Source organism: Limanda limanda, chromosome 11, assembly GCF_963576545.1.
Source record: "Limanda limanda chromosome 11, fLimLim1.1, whole genome shotgun sequence".
Classification (NCBI taxonomy): domain Eukaryota; kingdom Metazoa; phylum Chordata; class Actinopteri; order Pleuronectiformes; family Pleuronectidae; genus Limanda; species Limanda limanda.
The window spans coordinates 17,467,679-17,489,538 of record NC_083646.1 but is presented as its reverse complement, the minus strand read 5'-3'; the positions used below and the strand labels follow the sequence as shown (position 1 = coordinate 17,489,538).

Here is a 21,860-nt window from a genome sequence, read left to right as displayed (position 1 = left end):
AACCCAATCGAGCATCTCTGGAGAGACCTGAAAATGTCTGTCCACCAACGTTCACCATCCAACCTGACGGAACTGGAGAGGATCTGCAAGGAAGAATGGCAGAGGATCCCCAAATTCAGGTGTGAAAAACTTGTTACATCATTCCCAAGAAGACTCATGGCTGTACTAGCTCAAAAGGGTGCTTCTACTCAATACTGAGCAAAGGGTCTGAATACTTATGACCATGTGATATTTCAGTTTTTCTTTTTTAATAAATTTGCAAAAATTTCTACATTTCTGTTTTTTTTCTGTCAAGATGGGGTGCTAAGTGTACATTGATGAGAAATAAAATGAACTTTTTTAGATTTTAGCAAATGGATGCAATGAAACAGAGTGAAAAGTTTAAAGGGGTCTGAATACTTTCCGTACCCACTGTATGTTTATGAATGGCAGTGGCATGGCCACCCTGTACCTTGCACACGTTTAAATTAAAAACATGAATCTATGAACCCGTGTAATATTTGAATAGCTTAGTATTGAATGCACAATATCAGGGTAGTTATGTTGAACATGGCACTAGGTCCAGTTTAATATAAAACACAATTTTATGCAATATATATAGTAGGGGGTCCCTGCTCCATCTCTCCACCTGTTTGGGGGTCCTTGGCCTGAAAAACGTTGAAGACCTCTGCTCTACTGTATATGAGCAGAAGAAAATCATGGTTTTGACAAGAAGCAATGTGCTGTGGGCGGAAACCAGTGAGTACATAATACACTTAGTTGTCAGTTTATTAGGGGTTGGAATTGGCAAAAATGTGACGATTCAATGGTATTGCGATATTTTGGCCACTATTCAATAGTATTGCGATTCTGCGATATATTGCGATACTGCAAGTATTGCAATTCGATTCTGCGATATATTGCTATTCATGTCCCCCATATTATTCAAAGGCATTACAAAAAATGAGGAAAATAAGACTGCTCAACTCACTTCAAATGTCACATTCTGTGAACAACATTGTCTTCTACACATTAACTGAAGTGCAAAAACTAAGAAAGGGTAGTGCAAAAACTTTGTCCTTGAACATTCAGGACACAGGACCTTTGTAATTATTTCTGAATAGGAGACCTCTCACATAAACGCTGAGCTCCCAGCACATAACTTACAATTATTTAAATACAATACAGTAACATCAAGCAGACATAATAGAGTAACATAAACCTGAGAATAATCATATAAATAAGAGTAACCTAGAGCTTCAATCAAATTGAGAAAAATGAACAAATGTGTACTACTAGAGTCCAGTCCAGTTGGCTGCAAGGTCATGACCCAAAATGTTAAATTCATTTGGGAATATTGGCATTTTTGTTCAGAAAAAAGAGTTGGTCAACATGCTCAGATGTTAAAGTGCTCCTCTGGGCCGTTAGTATCTCCTGCAGTATCTTTTAAACTCTGAAACTCTCCTTGTCATGCTTTGCCAGCCAGGGGCTGTTACATATATAATTGTAAATAAAGTATTTAAAAAAAAAAAATTAAAAAAAAATTGCAATACTTTGTGCTACAGTATCGATATAATCGCTGGCGCAAAATATCGTGATACTGAACAGAATCAATTTTTTTCCCCCACCACTACAGTTTATAGGACCATCTCTCTACAGTATAATACAACAGTGCTGCAATAAATCCACTCATAATAGACGATGGTATGGTCAGAATTTCTTGAAAATAAGGTTGATCCGATAGTTGTGCATGTGAAGTTAAGTCTCTTGGATTTGGGAAACGTCTTCAAGAAACACAAGCAAGTCCAGTTGTCTATTCGCACATGTACAGCTCCTGATCATCTATTTGGAGGATGTAGTTTGTGGTGCTGTTAAAATACACTGTGTCATGTTGACACGTGTCGATTGTCCACCCCTTTCAAATCAGTCAGCAGCCTCTAAACGCTCATACAGTTGAATGTTCACCTCCAATGGAGTTTCAGCTAAAACTGAACATGAATGTAGGGTATGTTGCAGGACTGTTGTATTAGACTGGATTAGGTTTGGAAACTGAAAATTAACACATACACACATACTTCTTGTTGCAATTGTTCCATTTCTGGTTGGCTTCGATTGAACAGAGGGTGTAATATTACCCTGTACGGTCCGATATTATACACATCTTAGCCTCCCTAAAGCCGCCAGGGAGAAATATACGAGCTGCACAACCAATTTCTTTTGTCCGTCATCTTTTTTTATCAAAAAAAAAAAGGTCCTCTCAATATGCATCAGATAGCCATCAGACTACAGACGTGCTTTTAATTGAAATATGTAAGAAAAATTGCCTATGGTTCCCACAAAAGGGTTAAGTTACTCTGGGTCTGCCAGTAACAAAAGAAAAGTAGGAAACCTGCAACATGAGCTTATGTTAAGGGTTTCAGAGTCAAACCAGATGGCCATTATTTCCAATGTACCAAGAAGAAAAGTGGCACCTGAATGCTGGTGTTTTTTGAACTTTTTTCGAACAATCCAAATCCATTCTGCTTTCACTGTGAAACGGCATCCACATAGCTCGGGATGTGTTGCAGCCTGGTTGCAGCGTGACATGATAAATGATGACAAGACTGACAGAAGTGACAGAAGCAGGTATGTGTTGGCTCCGCAGGCTTAAGGAGCCTTCGGTCCCGAGAGGAAAATCCATTAGTTCTGTGAACACCATCTGGCACCTATGTGTGCAGCACCCAACAGATAACTGACGAGAGAGGGGACACAATTATCAGGGGCAGACATAGAGAATGTGTGTGTCGAGTGAACAGGTTATGGGGAATCATTAGCAAAGCCTCTGTCTAGAAGGGAAGGAGAAAGGTGTGTGTGTGTGTGTGTGTCTCTCCTATCTTGTCCTAAATTTAAACATCTCGCAAGCCTTCGTCTTTGTCTCCTCTCACTTCTCCCAGTTCTTCTTCTCCCATAGATCAATGGCAGAATTTAGCAGGTGTTAATTTCATTTTAAGTATATGTACTTTACATTAATAGCCATTGTGATCTCTACAAAATTAACTTTTTCATACTTCTACACACACAAAATGTATAGACAAATGGAATTCCTGTTCCCCTCATTTGAAAACTATCTTGTTCTGACTAATGATTGTTTAGTGTTTGATTGGACTTTCATTTTTACTGTTATAGAAAAGATCTTTCTTTGACATTGTGTTCCCTAAACCCTTAAAAGAAACCCCGTTGTCAGTGCATTAGCTGTAGTAACAGCTTTGACTCTGGGATGATTAGATTAGATTAGATTAGATTTATTTATTTATCCACACAACGGGGAAATTCACTTGTTACAGCAAAAAGAGAAAAACAGAATTTAAATAACAGTGCCGAAGCAACAATAAAAAAGAAAGATCAAAATATATATACTACTAAACTAAAAAAAAAAAAAAAAAAAAGGCTGTGAGGCCTGTCTAACATCAAGGCTCTGTCCTAAAGTGAAGGACAGGCTGCAAAACCCCTGTAGGGCAACACAAGGCCTCACGCAAGTTTGGGCAGAGGTGATCATCACAGGAGAGAGGTCATAATACATTGAGAGAAACGTACCTTTAATACAGTGATCCAAATGCTGCTCTCAGCTGTGACATAATGACGGATATTAATGTGCGACCAGTCCTATAATAAATTGTGAATGTTTGTCTCATCTGTATCTGACAGATTAGATATCTCTATTGTCCATATTGCAGCAGTTACATCCAGTATAATAGTAAGAATAATAACTAACCAGGCTATACTATAATATAATAACTATAAATCACTTTTTTCTTGCTATGATAAATTATTCACAATTTAGTATTTTTCTGTACTTCCCATTCATTCTTAAATAAATAACCTCGACCAGGGAGGTTATGTTTTTCTATTTGTTTGTCTGTTAGTTAACCATATTGTGTAAATACTACTCAATGGATTACCACAAAACCTTGTGGAAGGATGCATTATGGGTCAGGAAATAACTCATTCACTTTTGGTATGGATATGGATCAGGGGGATAAAGGAATTATTTTTCACTTTCTTTCTTTTGGCAATTTGGTTGATTTCTCAGAGAATTATTTATGAATATTGAAAACATCCATAAACAAGCATGTTTAGGGGACTGATGTTCATAAGTGTGTGCAATGTGATGTAGATCATGGGAAAAATCCAGATCTAGTGGATTTAACAGTGGTTTCCTAAGAGGTCTGTAAAGTCTTTGCAGAGGTATGTTCTGTATGAGTTCCATCATATTCTTCTTGGTGAGCAGTTGCGGATATAGCATGATACCCCATGAGGGAAGAAGATAGAGAGTAAACAACCAACAATTGCACTGCACTACAATGTTTGCTGAGATTTCATTTCAGGGAGTATGTGATACACGTGTTCATATATCACATCTTATATCAAACTGTGTGAAGGAAAGAGATAAGGCCATGAGTGGGAGAGTAAAGGGGACAAAAATACCACATATCTCATAGTAGTAATAGTCACATATTTCCTCAGAATTCATCCTTAATGAACCTTGCACAAAAACAATCGTATCTTAATTTACTATTGAGTCCATCATAATTAGAAATTAGAGATGGCACATTTTATTCATTGTTATCAGTACATAAATAATGGCAATCAAATCTGTTGTCTGGTTGTGGGGAAGCAACAAAAGACATCAACAAAAAGAAGACTTTCAATACCTTCACAGACTAAACAGACAGATGGGAGGAAAGACGAGTTAATAGGGAACAGTAAGAAAATATGAATCACAATAGCCAATATTTCTGTCGTCTTTACCCTTTTTTACCCCCCTTTCTCTTGCCCTGGACAATCAGTTAATTAAAAGAAAAGGAGAAACGTGTGGCAAACAAAAGTTCAAGTTTGACACGGAGGGAGGTCAGCTTTTCACAATGGTGCCAAACAGCAGCAGATTAAAAAAAGTCATTCAACAAAATAAAAGTAATTAAAAATACCAATAGAGAGAAAAAAAAAACCAGAATGCTAATTTCTGAGCTTAGCAACGTGCAATAAATATGAAAAAGAGATCTGTGGAAAAGAGAGAGGAAATTGTGAGACTAATTAAGATTTCTTTTTTTTTTCTTCTTCAAATGATAATCATGTCAACTTGTTTGAAACAAACTGTGAGTTCAGAATAACTGAAGGGGTGAAGTTTATTGATGTAATTAAGTGTTTCAGTTTTTTGAAAATGTCTTTCTTTCGCCTCGCGTTACTCTTTCATTAAGAGTCGTTTAATTGAGCCACCTCCACCTCCTCCTTCTAATTCCAACTTCCCCCTTTTTCTGTTTTGCTCGCTCTGTGTCTTGTGTGGTGGGGCAGATGCAGCGGGCCGTGTTGACAGCTTGTCCCTCCTCTCTTGCCGCAGGGAAAACTGTCACCCCTGTCATTCAGGCCTATAAACACAGCATGGAGAATGCATGTGTGCGCCTGTGTGTGTGTGTTCTCAGGAGAATATGTTGGGTGAGAGGGGCTTTGTTAGCTCTGCCAGCAGCAGCTGAGTGCGTGGACACGGACACACACACACACACAGACACACATAGTGAGTTTGCAGAGAAGGACTAGAGCATGATGGGAGTTTCACAACCTGAACCTGGAAGGGCAAACCCTTCGGGGAACAAAACTTCACACCAGATGACACTGTGCTGCTGCTGAGACAGAAAAGTCTGTCTGTGCGTGATGTGTGGTCTGTTCATACTTATATTCTAACTACACATTTGCACAAGGGAATACCATGTGGTCAGTCTAGACAAACAGCAGTAAGACAAGCATGCTGGTAGCTAAGAGAACTATCCTTGACTCTCATTAATGAACAAAGCAAAAATAATTACTGATAAATTTAATACAGAAAACAGGCACAGCAGAGACAGGTTTTAGACCAGTTTCCACTTCAAATTCTACCAATTAGGCAGAAAAGAGTCCTCCAGTAAAACTATCTAAAGAATCCACTATGACCGCAGGTGGAAAATAGTGGCTGAAGTGGATGGCCACATTTATAAATTTGTGAGTGCAGGTAAAGGAGGACGGAAGACTAAAACATCAGGTGTTTTCATAAAGCTGCTGACAGTTTTTGTCGTGAAATAAAAATGAATACAGATCACAGACTCCTGATTAAAGAGAAGGGCACTCAGTAGAGTGCATACCTCCGCCAAGGCCAAACAGCCTCTTTATGAAACAACATCTAAATTCACTACATTCAGATTTTTATTTGGATTTCTACCAAATTAAGAACAAAGATCAGCTTCATAAACAAAGCGTATTTTTCCATCAAGATCCATGAATTTGTATTGAAGACAACAAGGAAAGTTTGAAAAATGCAATGTTAAAGAAGGGGAAAAACAATTCCTGGATAAGCCCCCTGAAAATGTCGTGGCAATCCATCCAGTAGTATTTGCATAGTCTTGTTTTCAAACAAACAAACAGACGGGAGTGTAGGCATAATACATGACCTTTAAAATCTGTCTTAGGGACAGAATAGGTTGAGGACCTGTACATTTCAAGACTATACCAGATTTGCTTTCAAGGGTGAGGCAGCATCGCTCATGTGGGACCCAGGCAGCAAAAGAACAAGAAGGAACCTGTATTCCAAAACAAAACACAAGGCTTAACATGGCTCAGTGGGTTACACAGTCAGGGCCTTAGAGGGTCTGTGTGTGTGTGTAGAGCTTGTGTGTGCACCTGAGTGCATGTGTATTTGTCCAGTGCAGGGCATTGGCCCTAGACAAAGTGCTCTGCCAGCTTTCTGCCCACTGGTCTTTTCATTGCTGATGGATGGGCCTTGTTCAGCACCATCTGGCTATAGGATACTTCACATTAATCACACACACACACACACACACACACACACACACACACACACACACACACACACACACACACACACACACACACACACACACACACACACACACACACACACACACACACACACACACACACACACCTCTGTCTCTTTAACATACAGACTCCAGATGAATTATCTACATGTATATGTGCACAGAAGAAAACATCTAACTCGCTGGTGTTGAGAGGCAGACAAAAATTTTAATAAATGGAGAACAGAAAGAAAATAAACCAAACAAGGAAAAAATATCTATTCTAATTGACGGCCCATTTCTGCTTGTGTTTCAGCAAGTTATTTTACCCATATGTGTTTCCGAGTTAGCCATGGGAGATTAAGAAACAAGCGTGGTACAAATACAACAATTAGTTCATTTAAAAACATTGTTTCATTTGGTTTGTAGCCTAGAGCGATGGAATAATAAAGGCTCTCAATCCTCCCCACCCCCCACTGTCTTTATTAATGACCTTAGTGGACCTATAGGAGGTTGTGTATTAACAATAATGGCTGTAAAGACGCCAATTTCTCGCTTCCCTCTGTGTGTTCCCTCTCTCTCTCCCTCCATCTTTATCTATCTCTCTCTCGCAAACACACGCAGACAAACACACACAGACACGTTCGTAAGCACATAATATCCTTACATAAACTGGAAGCTGAAAGGCCAGACACCCAGGGGAATTTAATATAAAATGAGGGACATTATCAGACTTCATTTATTTCTATCTAACGGCTATACGGGCTTAACACAAGCTATTTTGCCTCAACGTGTTCCACGGTGTATGGAGATGGGCAAGGACAGGCAGAACCGTGGTTGATCTGGAAGGAAGCATGCTTGACATTAGATTTATTATCATTAAATCATATCTCACGGCTATCTGGGCCTGTAATGCAAGAGGATTTATTTGCACATCTACACAATCTATGGAAAAAAGGGAATAGGCTGACTAGAACATGGCCGGAAGTTGAGCCGTGTGGAAGATTTACATGAAACTTGCTTGACATATGGAAATATTTATGTATGAGGAATATCACGTATCATATATTATGACAGGATTCCTTTTGACACATTTCATGCACAAAATAGTGAAAAGGGAAGGTTATCATTGAGTTAGATGACATTTTACTTTGCTGGGGATCAGAAAGATATTGAATATTAGACAAATTATGTGTTTTAGAGCAAGAAAGATTCAGAATGTGGCAAATACAAATGACAAAAACACATATTACAAATGAATGTAGAAATGTAAGGGTAAATATTAAAGTATCTGGGGATTTCTAATGGACAGCTTTTCCTAGCTTGTTTCCTCAGAGAACCTTTCAGGGGGTGTGGGACTGCAGCCACACTTCATCCTTAGCACTAACTTTGCAGCAGACAGGGGCTTCGTCCCTGAGGATCTCAAACTGTTACACAGGCTAAGAGTGAATTAAGAGGTCTAACAACTCGTGAGACAATACGGTACATTTAAAGAGGTAGCTCACACAAAATCTGTCCTTTGAGAATGGAACGCCAAAACCCTGTATTCTAATGAAAAGTGCTAACAAAGGAAATACACATCTAAACAGACGAACATTGCAGAAGTGGATTTTGCTGGGGGGGGGTCATTTACGAAGGTGAGACCTCTGTGTAACGTGACAACTTGTTGTGAGACTCTGTGTTAGGTGTCTCAAGACTGGGATGTCTATATTTAAATACAGATCATCTTTCCAATACTTGTTGTGAGACATAAATCAGACCTTTTTGTAATTTTTGAAGAAACATAATCATAATCCAAACTTTAATGGATCAACATGTTCCTAGAAGTAACGCAAAGCAGCCAACACAAAAAACACTGCTACGGAACTAATGTTCAGTGGTACTTGTGAGCTGGGGCAGCTCATCACAGCAGGCTCAGTGTGGCACACTGTCACACCGACGGATTCTCAATTCCTCCGGGAATCAAACGTGTGGCGAAAGCATGTTCACAAATACAAAGTGTCTCATTTAAATGCAGAAATTTTAATGTATTAATAAGATATTCTCTGCTAACTTTGCTCAATTTCTATCCCGTGTTTGTGTTAGGTGTGTGCTTATCCTCTGAGTCATGTGCATGTGTGTTCCATATGTACTATCATTAGTGTGCTTGTAATTGTGTGTGTGTGTGTGTGGGAGGCAAAGCGTCATGCCTGCCACAGTGAAAACGTGATCTGTCTCATATCCTTTTAATTAATGTGTAACGTGTAACAACTCCACCACAGGAGCAAACTCCTTCAGAGGAATAAACTCTCCAAAAAAATGTGGCAATGCTTAAGCTTTGCTGAATGACACACTATGATACCTGCTAGAAAGGCCTCAATCCAATATATGTTCCCAACATGCACTATGCTGTAGCTGGCCACAGCCTTCCATGCACAAGGACCCCAGATAGTATAATACGTCAAAATGTAATTTGTCGTTTTCATGACAGCAGAAATATGTGGTGGCAGATGTCATGGAGTTGTCAATTACAGGAGGACAGAGGAGGAACTCACACTCACACACAATCACACAGTTGTACTGCTTTGAGTCACAAATTAACCCCTGGATTCCACTGAGCACGGGTCTGTGACGTTGTGTCTGCGACATGGTTTGTTACGGTCTTCCAGTTCTGACACAATAACCTCATCATTGTAAGTATCTCAGATGTTACCCTCACTTTGTATGGGCCCAAATCCACACACAAACACAGGAGTAAATTGTTTATACACAAACACACACACACAGTTGAGGAGATGTATCTCTGACTCCAGAATTCAGTCTCACAAATACAGAAACACAAACACACTCAAAATATAATTAAGAAAAGCCTCATCGACTAGATTGCTGACAAGAGGGGTTCAAGGAGGCCACTAACTCATCAAGACAATTCAGCAACGCTGACGTACAACTTCTTGTTATTTCAAGTGAACGCTTCTGGTTTTGAGGTGACTGAGGCCAACACTCAGTGTCCCCCCCATTAAGAAACCAGCAGATAAAAAAATTCACTGCACTCAAAGACAAAAATAAACATCAGTTCATTTTCAGAGAAAACTGAAACACAAAGACAGAGATGGAAAAATGTAAACCAGTGAAGTGATCCAGGAACACCCGGTTAAAGATGTCTTACCTCGTGGTCGTATGGGTTGTAGGAGTGGAAGAGATGGGACAGTTCTTTTGTCCTCTGCTTCTTCTGCAAGACAGTAAGAAAATACATTTGAGTTTAAAAGCCACCCATAAATTGAATATACAACACAGCTAAAAATACATAAGAAAAAACATGCTCGGCCGAATGATCACATAATTGCGACAACATGCACAATATATAGTTAAATTGAGGAAATAGTCATTTAAAACCCATTCACATTTGTAGATTCATCTAATAATTAGCATCACCCTCTGTTTGCCAACTACTCAGCATTTGCCTTTTTCATGACAATTTGACTGTGAATTCCTTTGAATTGTTGTTTTCCTTAATTCGGTTTGTGGTGGTGCTGTGAGACCAGTAACCATGCACTTTATTTATTTTAGTATTTATATCTCAAATGATGTCCCCTAGTATCTTATATTACTATCTAGCTGGTCTTAACAGAAATGTATGGTATAAATATGGACTTTCATTACATCTTCAATGATATTAACTTCCCTTAAACACATGGAAATAAATCACATGGCTGCGAACACAGCCTACAGTAATTCATTAAGCCTGTGGAATGAACAGAGGAGGGAGAAAGAGAGATGACCACCAGCTGCAGTAGGAAATATTTCTAATTTTCTTATTTTATTCGCATTAGAAGTCTGGACTTAACCTTGCGTGTCCTTAATGTATAATGAGATGCACAAGCGTGAGACATGACTGTTTGCTGCGTGGCAGTTGTTAATGCAATCAGTTACATGAGGCCGACGCAGTTACAAAGAGAGCTAATTAGCGCGCTGATTAGGCCATGTCTGGCTAAGGGGGAAGGATATACGTATGTCCTACTGTAGCTAAAGGGAGAATGCATTTATTGTCATGCTTACTCCTTGTCCCTTCTTCTCCAGTGTTAGCATGTAAAGGGCTGGGTTCAGTGTCCTTAGGGCAGATCTGCACATATGTTGCAGACAACCTACAAGTCGTTCTGCTATTACACATAGGCGGCATTACAGGATGACATAAGCGCTGCTTCGGGATAGGCGAAGACGACTTGAGGATTTGGAGAGAGACAGATGGAGAGGAGGAAGAGGACAACTTTGATTAATTTAGTTGTGGTCAAGCTGACAACGATGGCGCAAGTTTCAAAAGTTAGTAGGAAATTTCATCAGGCGGTGCTTATGTCCTTTAACGTTAACAGGAGGAGTGAAAAGTGTCAGAAAACAGGCAATAAAAATGAGAAGGGTGGATGAAAACAGCAAAGACGAGGAGAGAAAGGTGAAATAAGAGTATTAGGTGTGAAGTGTTTAAAGACGATTGCAATCCACGCCCTCGGCCAACGACAGCTTTGACTTTCTACGTCTCTAGTGAGGTTCATTCTTTCATTATTGCGCCTCTTATCCCTCCTTGCCCTTCACTCTTTCCGTTCCACTGGTGCACTGCTTCTGTTTCCCCATGCTCCACACCTACCCATCTCTTACTCATTCTCTTTTCACCTAGGGCTCTTCACAATCCCATAATCATTGGCCCTGTCCGTCTGCCATCCAGATTCCCTCTCGCTTTCTCTGCCAAAGGGCTCTCTAGATTCTCCAAATCCCCTTCTCACTTGTTGTCTTTGGCTTTCCACATATATTCCTCAGTGCCCAGCCTCTCCCATTTCTCCCTGTGTTTTTCATCAGTGAAGGAAAACTCATACTAATCATTCTGTCTCCACTCTCTCACCGATCAACCCCTTACAAGTCTGTCCCCCTCCTCAATCTCTCACCCTCTATGCCTGAAGCACCTCAGGTGAGAGTAATCCTCTAATCATTGCTCCTCAACACCATTCTCTCTCCTCCTGCCATCCCTTCATCACTCTCACCGTCATTCCCTATTGCTGGACTGTGTGTGTGTGTGTGTGTGTGTGTGTGTGTGTGTGTGTGTGTGTGTGTGTGTGTGTGTGTGTGTGTGTGTGTGTGTGTGTGTGTGTGTGTGTGTGTGTGTGAGTGTGTGAGAGAGTGAGGGATTGTAAGACAGATGTAACTGAAGGTAAGGATTTCTCAACCCCCAATGAGCTCCCAGCAGAATTTATCCAGCTCAATACTACACACAGACACACACACAGAGACACAAACACACATACACACGCACACGCAGAGGCATACAAAGACACACACCACAGGCACGAATACCAACCACGCTCGCACACTGACTCACACAAACACTTACAGTATACTAAAAATGGACAGAGGTGTGAAAACCTGTCAAATACAATGTAAAAGGCCAACATGAAAAACACAAAAGACAAAGGAGACAACGTAGAGAGAATGGGAAAGAGAAAAGCAAAAGCAGAAAGAGAGAACAAAACTGATTTAAAAGAATTATACAAAATGTTGAGTGAAAGACAGATCCATCACAAATCTGCCACCATAAAAGGGATTCAAGAAAGAGACACCCCATCTCAATACTTGAGCCTTTTCTAAAGTAATGATGCCACTTACATAGAGGTTATGAGGTGGATAGTTCAAGCCAAGTGTGGAAACAGCTGCAGGAGGGTGGATAAGCAACATTATTATTCCACGACACCTGCTGCCAGGGTGCCTTTGAGCCAGACCTACACCCTGAGTTGTAGCAGTGGAACTGATCCGTAGCCACTGGCAGGGGGCTCTGCTGTAAACAAGTTGAGATGGAGTACAACTGATAGACACCAGACTCTGAGGCAGATTTAATTTAACTGTGCACTGCTTTTGGCCTTCAGTGTTCCAGGTGGGAAGTGTCAGTATCAATAAATGTAGTTTAAATGTGTGATTCATCACTTTGATGGCCTTACCTTTTTTGTTTTACAAGTCAGAAGATAGAGTTGGCCGATACCCCGGTCGCTTTATGTAATTATACAACAATGTTTCACGATTAAACACTTTTTTTGGTGGGAATCCAACTAGAACCTGCATTTAATAGATATTTCTAATCTTTATTAAAAATAGTGCAAAACAAACTATGACCACCCTGTTTAATGTCAGTGGGTCCGCTCTTTATACATTCTACCTTACATTGTCATCTTTCCTACTCTACTGTGTAGAAGAACTTTATTAATTTGCAAAAGCTGCACACAATCTGTCAGTGTACAGATTTGTGTGCGTGTGTGTGCGTGCGTGCATATGAATGGCTCATCAACCGAAAAACATTAATCTAGCATGCCGTTGAGGTTGTGTAAGTGACAACCCAGCAAGTACACAGACACTGAGTGTATGTGTGTGTTTGTGGACCTGTCACTGTTGTGATGATGAACGATGGTTGGTACAATGGCATCCATCTGTTGTTGCTGCCGGAGACGGATGCAACGTCTAACCGGAAGTGACATTACATGGATTTATATACTTACACACACGCACAAACACAAACATTCACTCCAAGCACACACAGGTCCCATGCGGACAGGATCAGACATGCAAAATGCTTTGGTTTTAGGAAAAATTGTAACACTATTCGACCAGATACAATATTGAAAGTCTCATATTTTACACTTTTCTGGTATTTATTAGATGTCTTGATATCCATAGGAAGGGCAGTATGGTGGTAGAATGGTTGGCGGTCTCAACCACACAGAAAGAAGGTTATCTGGCTTTCTCCCAAAGTCCAAAGACATGCAGATGTGGTTGGGTTGATTGGACACTAAACTGTCCGTGGTGGTAATGGGAGTGTGAAGGGTTGTTTGTCTCTGTTTGTCAGCCATGGGATATGCTGGCAATCGGTCCAGGGTGTACCCCACCTCTTGCCCAACATCAGCTGGCGCTGGCACAAGGCCACCCCCGTGACCCTCAAGAAATAACGAATGGATGGATATGAAGAAGATGATATATTTATGCCAAAGATATATTTACGGCCAAGCCCATAACAGGTAAATGATTGTAGCCTAAAAGTGTTGCTTGGTAAAACTCACTGGTAAATGCAGTTGCCGATGGTCAGTCAGAGCTGAAACCAGCCAAACTGCAAATTCAGACAGCTCCAGTTATGTGTGGTGTGGAGCCTCTGGCCAGGTTCCAGTACAAAGTCCTCGAATATGGCGATGTCAAGGTGACAATCCATGATGTTGCGTGCCCCGGCCAAAAAGATGAGTGGTAGAATCTGCTGCCCCAGGTGATGCAGCTAAATCTCTTTGGGCTGCTAGACCCCCTGGGCAGAAAAGTTCAGTCCTACTGTGCATCAAAGTCTGTCAAAGTCTGTGTGAGCGTCTGTGGCCCCAAAAAGCAAGACTATAGGGGACATTTGTGTGAGAGTCATGGAATTTCAAAGGTACTGGCACCAACGAATTTCTGGTATTGTGACATCCTTTGTATTGTGAGTGTCAGTATGCCCGGTTGTGGGTATGTTGTGCGGCAAGGTAACAGTGATCTTGCCTTAGCCTGGACTGAACGAGCTTCAGGCTCACCAGTATGTGTCTGTTTGTCTTTCCCTAATGACAGACAGATGTTAGTGCTATAGAGTCTACACCCACGGCGAGTGGGTCTGTGTGGAAGTGTGTGTGTATCATCACAGAAAAAAACCCTAAAGGCACAATCTGAGTCTGCTTCCGTCTTTGTGTGCCAAGGATTAACACTTCCTAAAGCATCACAGTGAGGGGGGTCACAGCAACGAGGCTCTGCATGTGTGTGACCTTCGTCTGTCTGCAGAGGTCACTGTACTATATAACATGGTCCAGTTACAATATGTTGTATGATGACTTGTGTCTGATCCCCTGAATCTTCGTTTTTTTTACTAAGGTGTACATACAACTGTTAATTGTTAATATGCAGAGAGAGAATAACAAAGTTTGCTTCCTAGGTCAGATTGAAGCAATGCGGAGCTGAGTGTGATATTCGTGAGCTTTGTTCACATTCAACACAGACGCTCTCCAAATGTGACCATGTTGCATCAGAAGAGACTAAAAACTTAAAGTAATTTCATCATGGCATTGAGACACATTCAGGTCAGTGAATTAGTAACGTTCAGGAGCTGCCATCATTTTAAATCTCACCAACTGTGAACTATGAAACTTCATTTCAGTTGAGTGCCCTTGGGAGAATCACGTTCAAAAACAATTCTCTTTAGTTGAATGGGATTTCTTTTCAATAAAATAAAAAAACTTTCTTTTGGAAATTAATTACCTTGTGTTCATGATGGAATGTGAAGCGTTATTGCCATAACTTCTTTTTTTTTTACTTTTTACCCTTTTCACTCAAAAGTAAAGTGAGGTATTCACATGCAGAAGGATATGCAACTTCGTAAAAAAAAAGAGATTTCTTGAGAAAATAATTTTTAATTGGTTTTGTTCGCCAGTATTATTTTTCTAAAGCATCAACTCAATTAACAGTGACTCTACAAAGATCATCTTTAATAAAATCTATACTTATGTGTAACTTCCTAAAACTAAGACCTACTGGGGATCATCATATTTAAACCCTGCAGAATATAGTCAGTCAGTCTCCCCAGCTAGTTATAACCCTATAGGAACATTATGACATATTAGAAAAATGCACTTGGGTGGGAAAAACAAACAAACAAACAAACAAAAAACAAACTGAGATGTAGAGCTGCCCCCGAAAGGCAAAGACTGGAACCCGTCAGTTGGCTGCAATTCTTCAAGATGAGTATTTATTCATGGTTTATTTAATTCTACATCTGGGGACATTTTAAGCACTGATATAACATTATCTTTCTGCCTGGTGCGTAGAAGTGGTGAATTTAGAGCTTGCAGTGACTTAATACAATAATACCTCTGGGTTGATATTTAGAGTGGCAGAAAATATTGTACATTTCCAATCTGTCTTTAGCATAATTGTAACTCATAAGCTTGGAGGCATAACTTGACTGATTTATCGTGTAATGTGAATTTACCATATTGCTGAAACCCTGAACGTCCCAACGAACCCCATTCAAAAAACTACACCGAAAAGAGAATCTTATTGTTGAATATTTTTTAGATCTGATTCAACTGACACAATTCTCCGTTGGGTTTATCCCTTCTGCGATCTTTAAAAAATGCAGTGTGTGTTATCCCTTCCATTATTAGCGGACCAGGTCCATTAATCATGTGCAAACCTACCCGGTCTCAGGCAGCAACTTAACCATTAACTCAACCTTAATACCTGTTAGACTGCCTTTAGCCGAGCGCTAGTATCTCCCCTGATAGTGTGTGTGAGGGAGTAACTGTCTGCATTTGAAACAAAGAGAGCCGCATGTTTGTGTCTGTGTGTGGGTGTGTGTGTCCACGCTAGAGTTTGTGTGTACATCCAGGCGTAGATAAATGATAGTGCACCAAGAAGATGGAGCTACTAGTGGCTGGCCAGCTGTTTCACGTTGACAGCTGCTGCACTGGTGCCTCGTGGGTAATGGAGTTCTTAACCAATTACAACCTGGGGAAATTAAAAACACTGCCCAACTAGAACAGCTAATCTCCTTCTTTATCACTTTTTTTTCTATCTCTCTCCCCTGCAGCTGCTCATTCTCAGCTCTTCCTTACATACCAATAGACGTCCCAACACACACGTACACACGCTCCACTCACCAAGTCCATTTATCAAGGCTAAGTTCTAGTCACCTGGGGATGATTATGGAGATCCAAGCTAATAGCATTCACATCCCTTAATTCTCAACGTGTTCCCTTCCCTTTCTCCATCCCTCCACCCCTGTGGTCTCCAATTCTTTACATCTGCCTCTGCTCTCCCCTCGTCCCGCGTTCTCTCATACATCATCCATTACCATAGTTAATAAGTTAGACCCACAGATAGCACAAAACACCTGGACCTCGTCGCAGCTGGACACTTTGTGTTTTCCCTGCTTCACTCAGCGACTCATTGAGATAAATCTCTTTATGTAGTTTTCTGTTCAAATGTTTGTTTTTGTCACTGCTGGAAATCAGACAGGTGAGGCTAAACAATATTTTAATAAAACAATAGAAAATAAAAATGTCAGCGCACCAATTGACAAAATATTTGGACTAAGGGTGTACGTTTTTATGCCACACTTAACTTCACTTTGAAGAGTTTGTTGTTCCTGGCAGATGTGGACAAAAACCTGGCAACTCAAACTGAGTATGAATTACAAAAATACACTTTTGCACACTAATATTTATCCTTCATCGATCCTTTATCACGTTTTCAGCTGCAAGTACCCAAAATGAGTTTATCATTTGACTTCAGCACCCTGAGTTATGTTTTATTTTCCAATGACAAATGATGTTTGATAAGGGCAGGAAAACAGTGTGGTGTCAACATGTTTATGTTTTTCTTATTCAATCTTACAAAACAAAGATAATAATATATAAAAATATCAGCACTTTGCTTTTGCGGTCAACATTTCCAATATTTAGGATCACTGCCTCCATCAGTGACATCCTCATAACCGATGAGCTGCCACATTTAGTAAGTGAGCACTTGCGGTGGCCAGTCAAATTTCTAAGGATGATGGAGCCCCTCTAGGGCCCGCAGCCCTTTATGTCCTCCATGCATGTCCGCTTTCCTTACTCTTCTTCCTTTCCTCCATCCCTCCTTACCTACCCTCTCTCTTTGTCTTAGGCCTCCTTCTGTCTCTGCTTCCTCCTCCATCCATCCCTCCTGTGGCTATTCAACACAGTTGTGTTCCAGACAAACCATCTGGTGCACTTTATTAATGACTGACCCTACAAGCCCTAGACATCGCCTAGCTGCCACCACTCACTGAGTGTGTGTGTGTGTGACTGTGTGTAAGAACAGGTGCATGGTGACTGATGATGTGATGTTGTGTGCAGCTTCAACCACCAAAGCAGGTGTAGTGGTTACAGGGACTTTAACATATTATTCTGACTCCTTCTCTCACCTTTTGCGATCATCTGACAAGAACAGATATCCTCACAATTCATTTCAATTCAAAACATCTCAATGAGCAGTGAAAATGGAGAAATGGGGGATGACAGAGTGAAGAAGGATATATGATAAAGTGAAGCAAGCTGCTCCTTTCTAATCAAAGATTTAGCGCAGTCATTAATATAAAAAAAACTAGCTATCAATTTTATTTCATGTGTTAAAGATGGTGATATGAGAATAGAAGGTTTCTACAGAAACCAGTGATATGGCACAGAGCTGCCTGCAGAATAAAGCCTTGGATAGATGCATGCAAACATCCAAACGCTGACAATAAATGTAGGATGAGACAGATGGAGGAGAAAGAAAGAAGAGGGGGGGTGAAAGATAAGAAGAAGCGAAGCAGCGATGTGGTTGTCTGGGGATTGATCCCTCCAAGACACACTCGGCTTCTCCTCAGAGAGGAAGGAGGGAGGAGGGAAAAAGAGAATGACTTATGAAGACGCTCCGCTTGAAAGAGATGTGTCAACACTTTGATGGTAAAGAGTGTGGGGGCACAAATGCGAGAAGATATAGAACATACAGTGTCGGGCAGCAAAGGTCAAACCAAAGAGGAAAAAAAGAAAAACTTTTCAGGCGAATGAGTAGCAAGTGTCATTAAGATTCAATAAGCAGATACAAGCGATAACATAACAATGAATAATTATTAAGACAAGTTAGTGCTGATTTAGCAGTAACTTGGTAATTTAGTAATATTATATGAAACTAAAGTGTCAACGTTAATACATAGTATTAAAGTTAAATTATTATTTTTATTTCATTTATAGATGAATATGGTTCCGTGCACAATAATACAAGTGAGAAACCTGTGAGGCAAAGGGTCAAGGAAATGCTGGAGCTGCTGATGTGTTCAATCTGCCTCTCTCACACAGACACCTCTGCTAACAATTACTGCTTCATTAGCCACTAATTATTTCATTTAGCAGCGGACTGAGAGAGAGAGGATGAGAGGGAGAATCTACAGGAGTCGTATGGTTATACAGAGGATAACAAGATATAATGAAGACACAATGTGTTATAGCTCTCACTCTATTGGCATTGAGATGTTGACACATCTGACTTATGTTGTGGAGAAATACAAAAACAAATTCTTAATACGAATATACGAATACAAGAAAAAGGTTTCCCCTCCCTTTCTGGCTATCGGGATAATACTGGTTTAAGGAGATAAAGCAGCTGAGGAGCAGCTGACTTTCTGATTCCAGTTCATGCCCAGCAGTAAAACTTTAAAGGAGATTATAAACTACTATTATGCTCATAGTCAGGGTCATAATTTAGATTTGGGTTATAGCTTGAAAAGTTTTACATGCTCTAATGCATCATTTTCCTCATACAGTTTATTGTTGCAGCGCATCGCTTCAGCCTCTAAACACTTGATTGTAGCTCCTGTCTGAAGACCTCCCTTCTGATAAAGCCCAGTCTGCTCTGATTGGCCACAATCTGCTGGACTACTGATGAGTCATTTGAGTCCTGTTCTGTTGCACAAAGGAGCGTCCTCTACCACCGATTTTGGGCTTTTTAACTTTGCTGAACTGTCACATACACAAAAAAACCATAAAACACTCTAAAAGAAAGAGAAAATAAATAAATCTCCTCTAACTCAAATTCAGGCTTTCAACATTTTCACATTAACACTGTATGCCTCCATATGAAGACCGACTGTGTCAGTCTGTCCGTCTTGAAGGGACAGTGAGACACCGTAACTCGTATGCACTTATCAGACACACACTTCTTACGGCTTTCGGGATTAGCGATATTAAAATTCATAGTCATACAGAAGTCATGACAGAACTGGAACGGGCTTTTACGTTTTCAGATGACAGGAGGCTGGTCTGTGTTTTCTCACACACATGCAAATTTGTGTGTGCACATGCAATAAAGTATATGCACACACAAACAGCACATACACACATGCATGTCAATTAAAATGTATTTACAGTATGTATGTGTTCCTACTCATGGTAAAGTTGCAGATGCTTTTAATACAATTTTAAGAAATGCTGGTTTTACCTCCAATTTAATCCATCATCTTAAAATCATATTATTAAGTCATATCATGTATATTAGAAGACTATTAAAACTGTATTGAAAGAGTATTTTTCTGTCCTTGTCCCACACTCACCACTTGTGCTGGTACTTGCTCCATCTTGGCGGCAGGTGTACCAGGTCGGGGGTAGAACTGGTTGATGAAGAGACTTGGGAATCTGTAGCATTTCACCAAGTCTACCGTCTCCTGGAAGTCTTCCTCTGTCTCACCGGGAAAACCGCAGATTATATCAGTAGCGATGGTTACACCTGGGACCCTAAGGGAGAGACAGAGAGAGAGGTGGGTGTTCAGGCTCACATATTAAAGTTGTTATTTCCTGGCTGTGAAATTATGTTTTAAATACATCTGGTGCTGGGACGAGAAATAATCTGTTTAACTTCAGGTGTTGCGAGAACATAGAGAGTCTGATCCTCAACCTTTTTTGGGATAACTGTTCATATTAAGACAAACACTTTTAGCCACGCTACAGCACATGGTTGCACACAATCTGTCACATAGTATTGTTGTGTTACTCCACGTTACATATTAGTTTTGATAATTTTTATAATTCAATCAGAAACAATCATGGATAACCACCTCCTATATTGCAGACAAATCTCTTGAGGACATATCATAATATAAAAAAGACAAACAACAAAACAACATACATCGTAAAGTTCAGTCTGACATTCATTAACCTCAAACTACACTTAGATCAATTATCTAAAATTACTCGGAAGTTTGCGATCCACTGAAATTTTCCCATCGTTGACAAATGCCTTTGAAAAACTAGGTGAAGCACTGCAGCAGAACAGAAGGTTACAGTCTTTCCCAACTGACTCTTTCAGCCAATCAAAACCTGATTGGTAACCTCTGCTGCCAATCGTTAGTTATTGATTATTGACCTGCTGGCTCATTGGATTAATGTAGTTGGTGGAGTCTGGGATAGATGCATTGATTTCTTTTATGTATTTTGTTTGTATTGACAGCACTCGGATGGCTTATAAAAGATCTCCCAGGCTAAGTCACTGATGTCTGTCTGAAAACCATGTATCCTAAGATACATACTTGACATTCTCTTTGAATTTATGATGCCATATGGTTTCAATGATGAGTCTTGATCCCAAAGGTATTCCGTAGCTGTCAGTTATCATGAGGAAAATTAGTAATATGATGATGTAAAAACGAACAGGACCAACATCGATTTGTAATTTTTTGTCATAAGCTGGCTTTCCAATTGCCTTCCTGCTCGAGTCAGACTGAAACAGCTATCAAATGCAGAATTAATTGGAAATCATTGTCAATACAAGTGAGCTACACTATTGATTACAATATTTCTATCACAGCCTGAAATGCAGTGGAATAGGAGGGAAACTGGAGACTCTCAATGTTATTTATAATGTGTCACGTTGTTTAACGAGAAATGTCTAAGAAGTCATGATTTAAGTAGTAACACAAAACGGACAGATTTATTCTGAAAAATCTTTTGGATGGAATGGAAGAGGAAGATACCCTTATTTCATCTGTATTTTCTTGAAACTCTCTCTCTTCCCTTTCCTTCACACATTAATGAACAAACCCCGCTCTAAAGACACATGGCTGCAGAGGTGTACACACAATACACGTTAAAAACAAGACACAAACACACATAGACAAACATACATGACAGACCAGCGAAGCGAGAGACAGCTCAACAAAGACACTGAGAAAAGGACTGGAAGAGACACTTTCTCTGCAATTGACAACATAATGCATCTTTAATTACATTAACTTCCTGCATCTGCAACCCTTTGATAACCTCTGACCTATTGATGAGTTTCAATTGGCCGATGGTCATTAATATTAACCAATGGCCTGCAGGCACAGGCATCCTTGACCTCTCAGATCTGCCTGACCACTACCCTATGGAAAAGCAAAACTACATAAATTAAAAACAAAACACAAAATCCAAGCACGGAATAGTTAAATGACTAAATGAATGAATAATTCTCTATTTGTGATTAAAATGAAATTCTTGGGATGCCCTCAAG

At 40.1% G+C, this 21,860-nt stretch overlaps 1 protein-coding gene across 1 annotated transcript in view; it reads right to left on the bottom strand.

Annotated features, from left to right (window-relative positions):
- The window catches only part of cdkal1 (CDK5 regulatory subunit associated protein 1-like 1), a 247,851-nt gene that overhangs the window by 54,416 nt on the left and 171,575 nt on the right, over positions 1–21,860 (bottom strand). Inside the window, exons 11-12 of the mRNA XM_061080642.1 lie at positions 19,927–20,107; positions 9,949–10,011 (exon numbers count right to left, since the gene is read on the bottom strand). Coding sequence (XP_060936625.1) covers positions 9,949–10,011; positions 19,927–20,107 — 244 coding nt within the window. The remainder of the gene's footprint in view (positions 1–9,948; positions 10,012–19,926; positions 20,108–21,860) is intronic.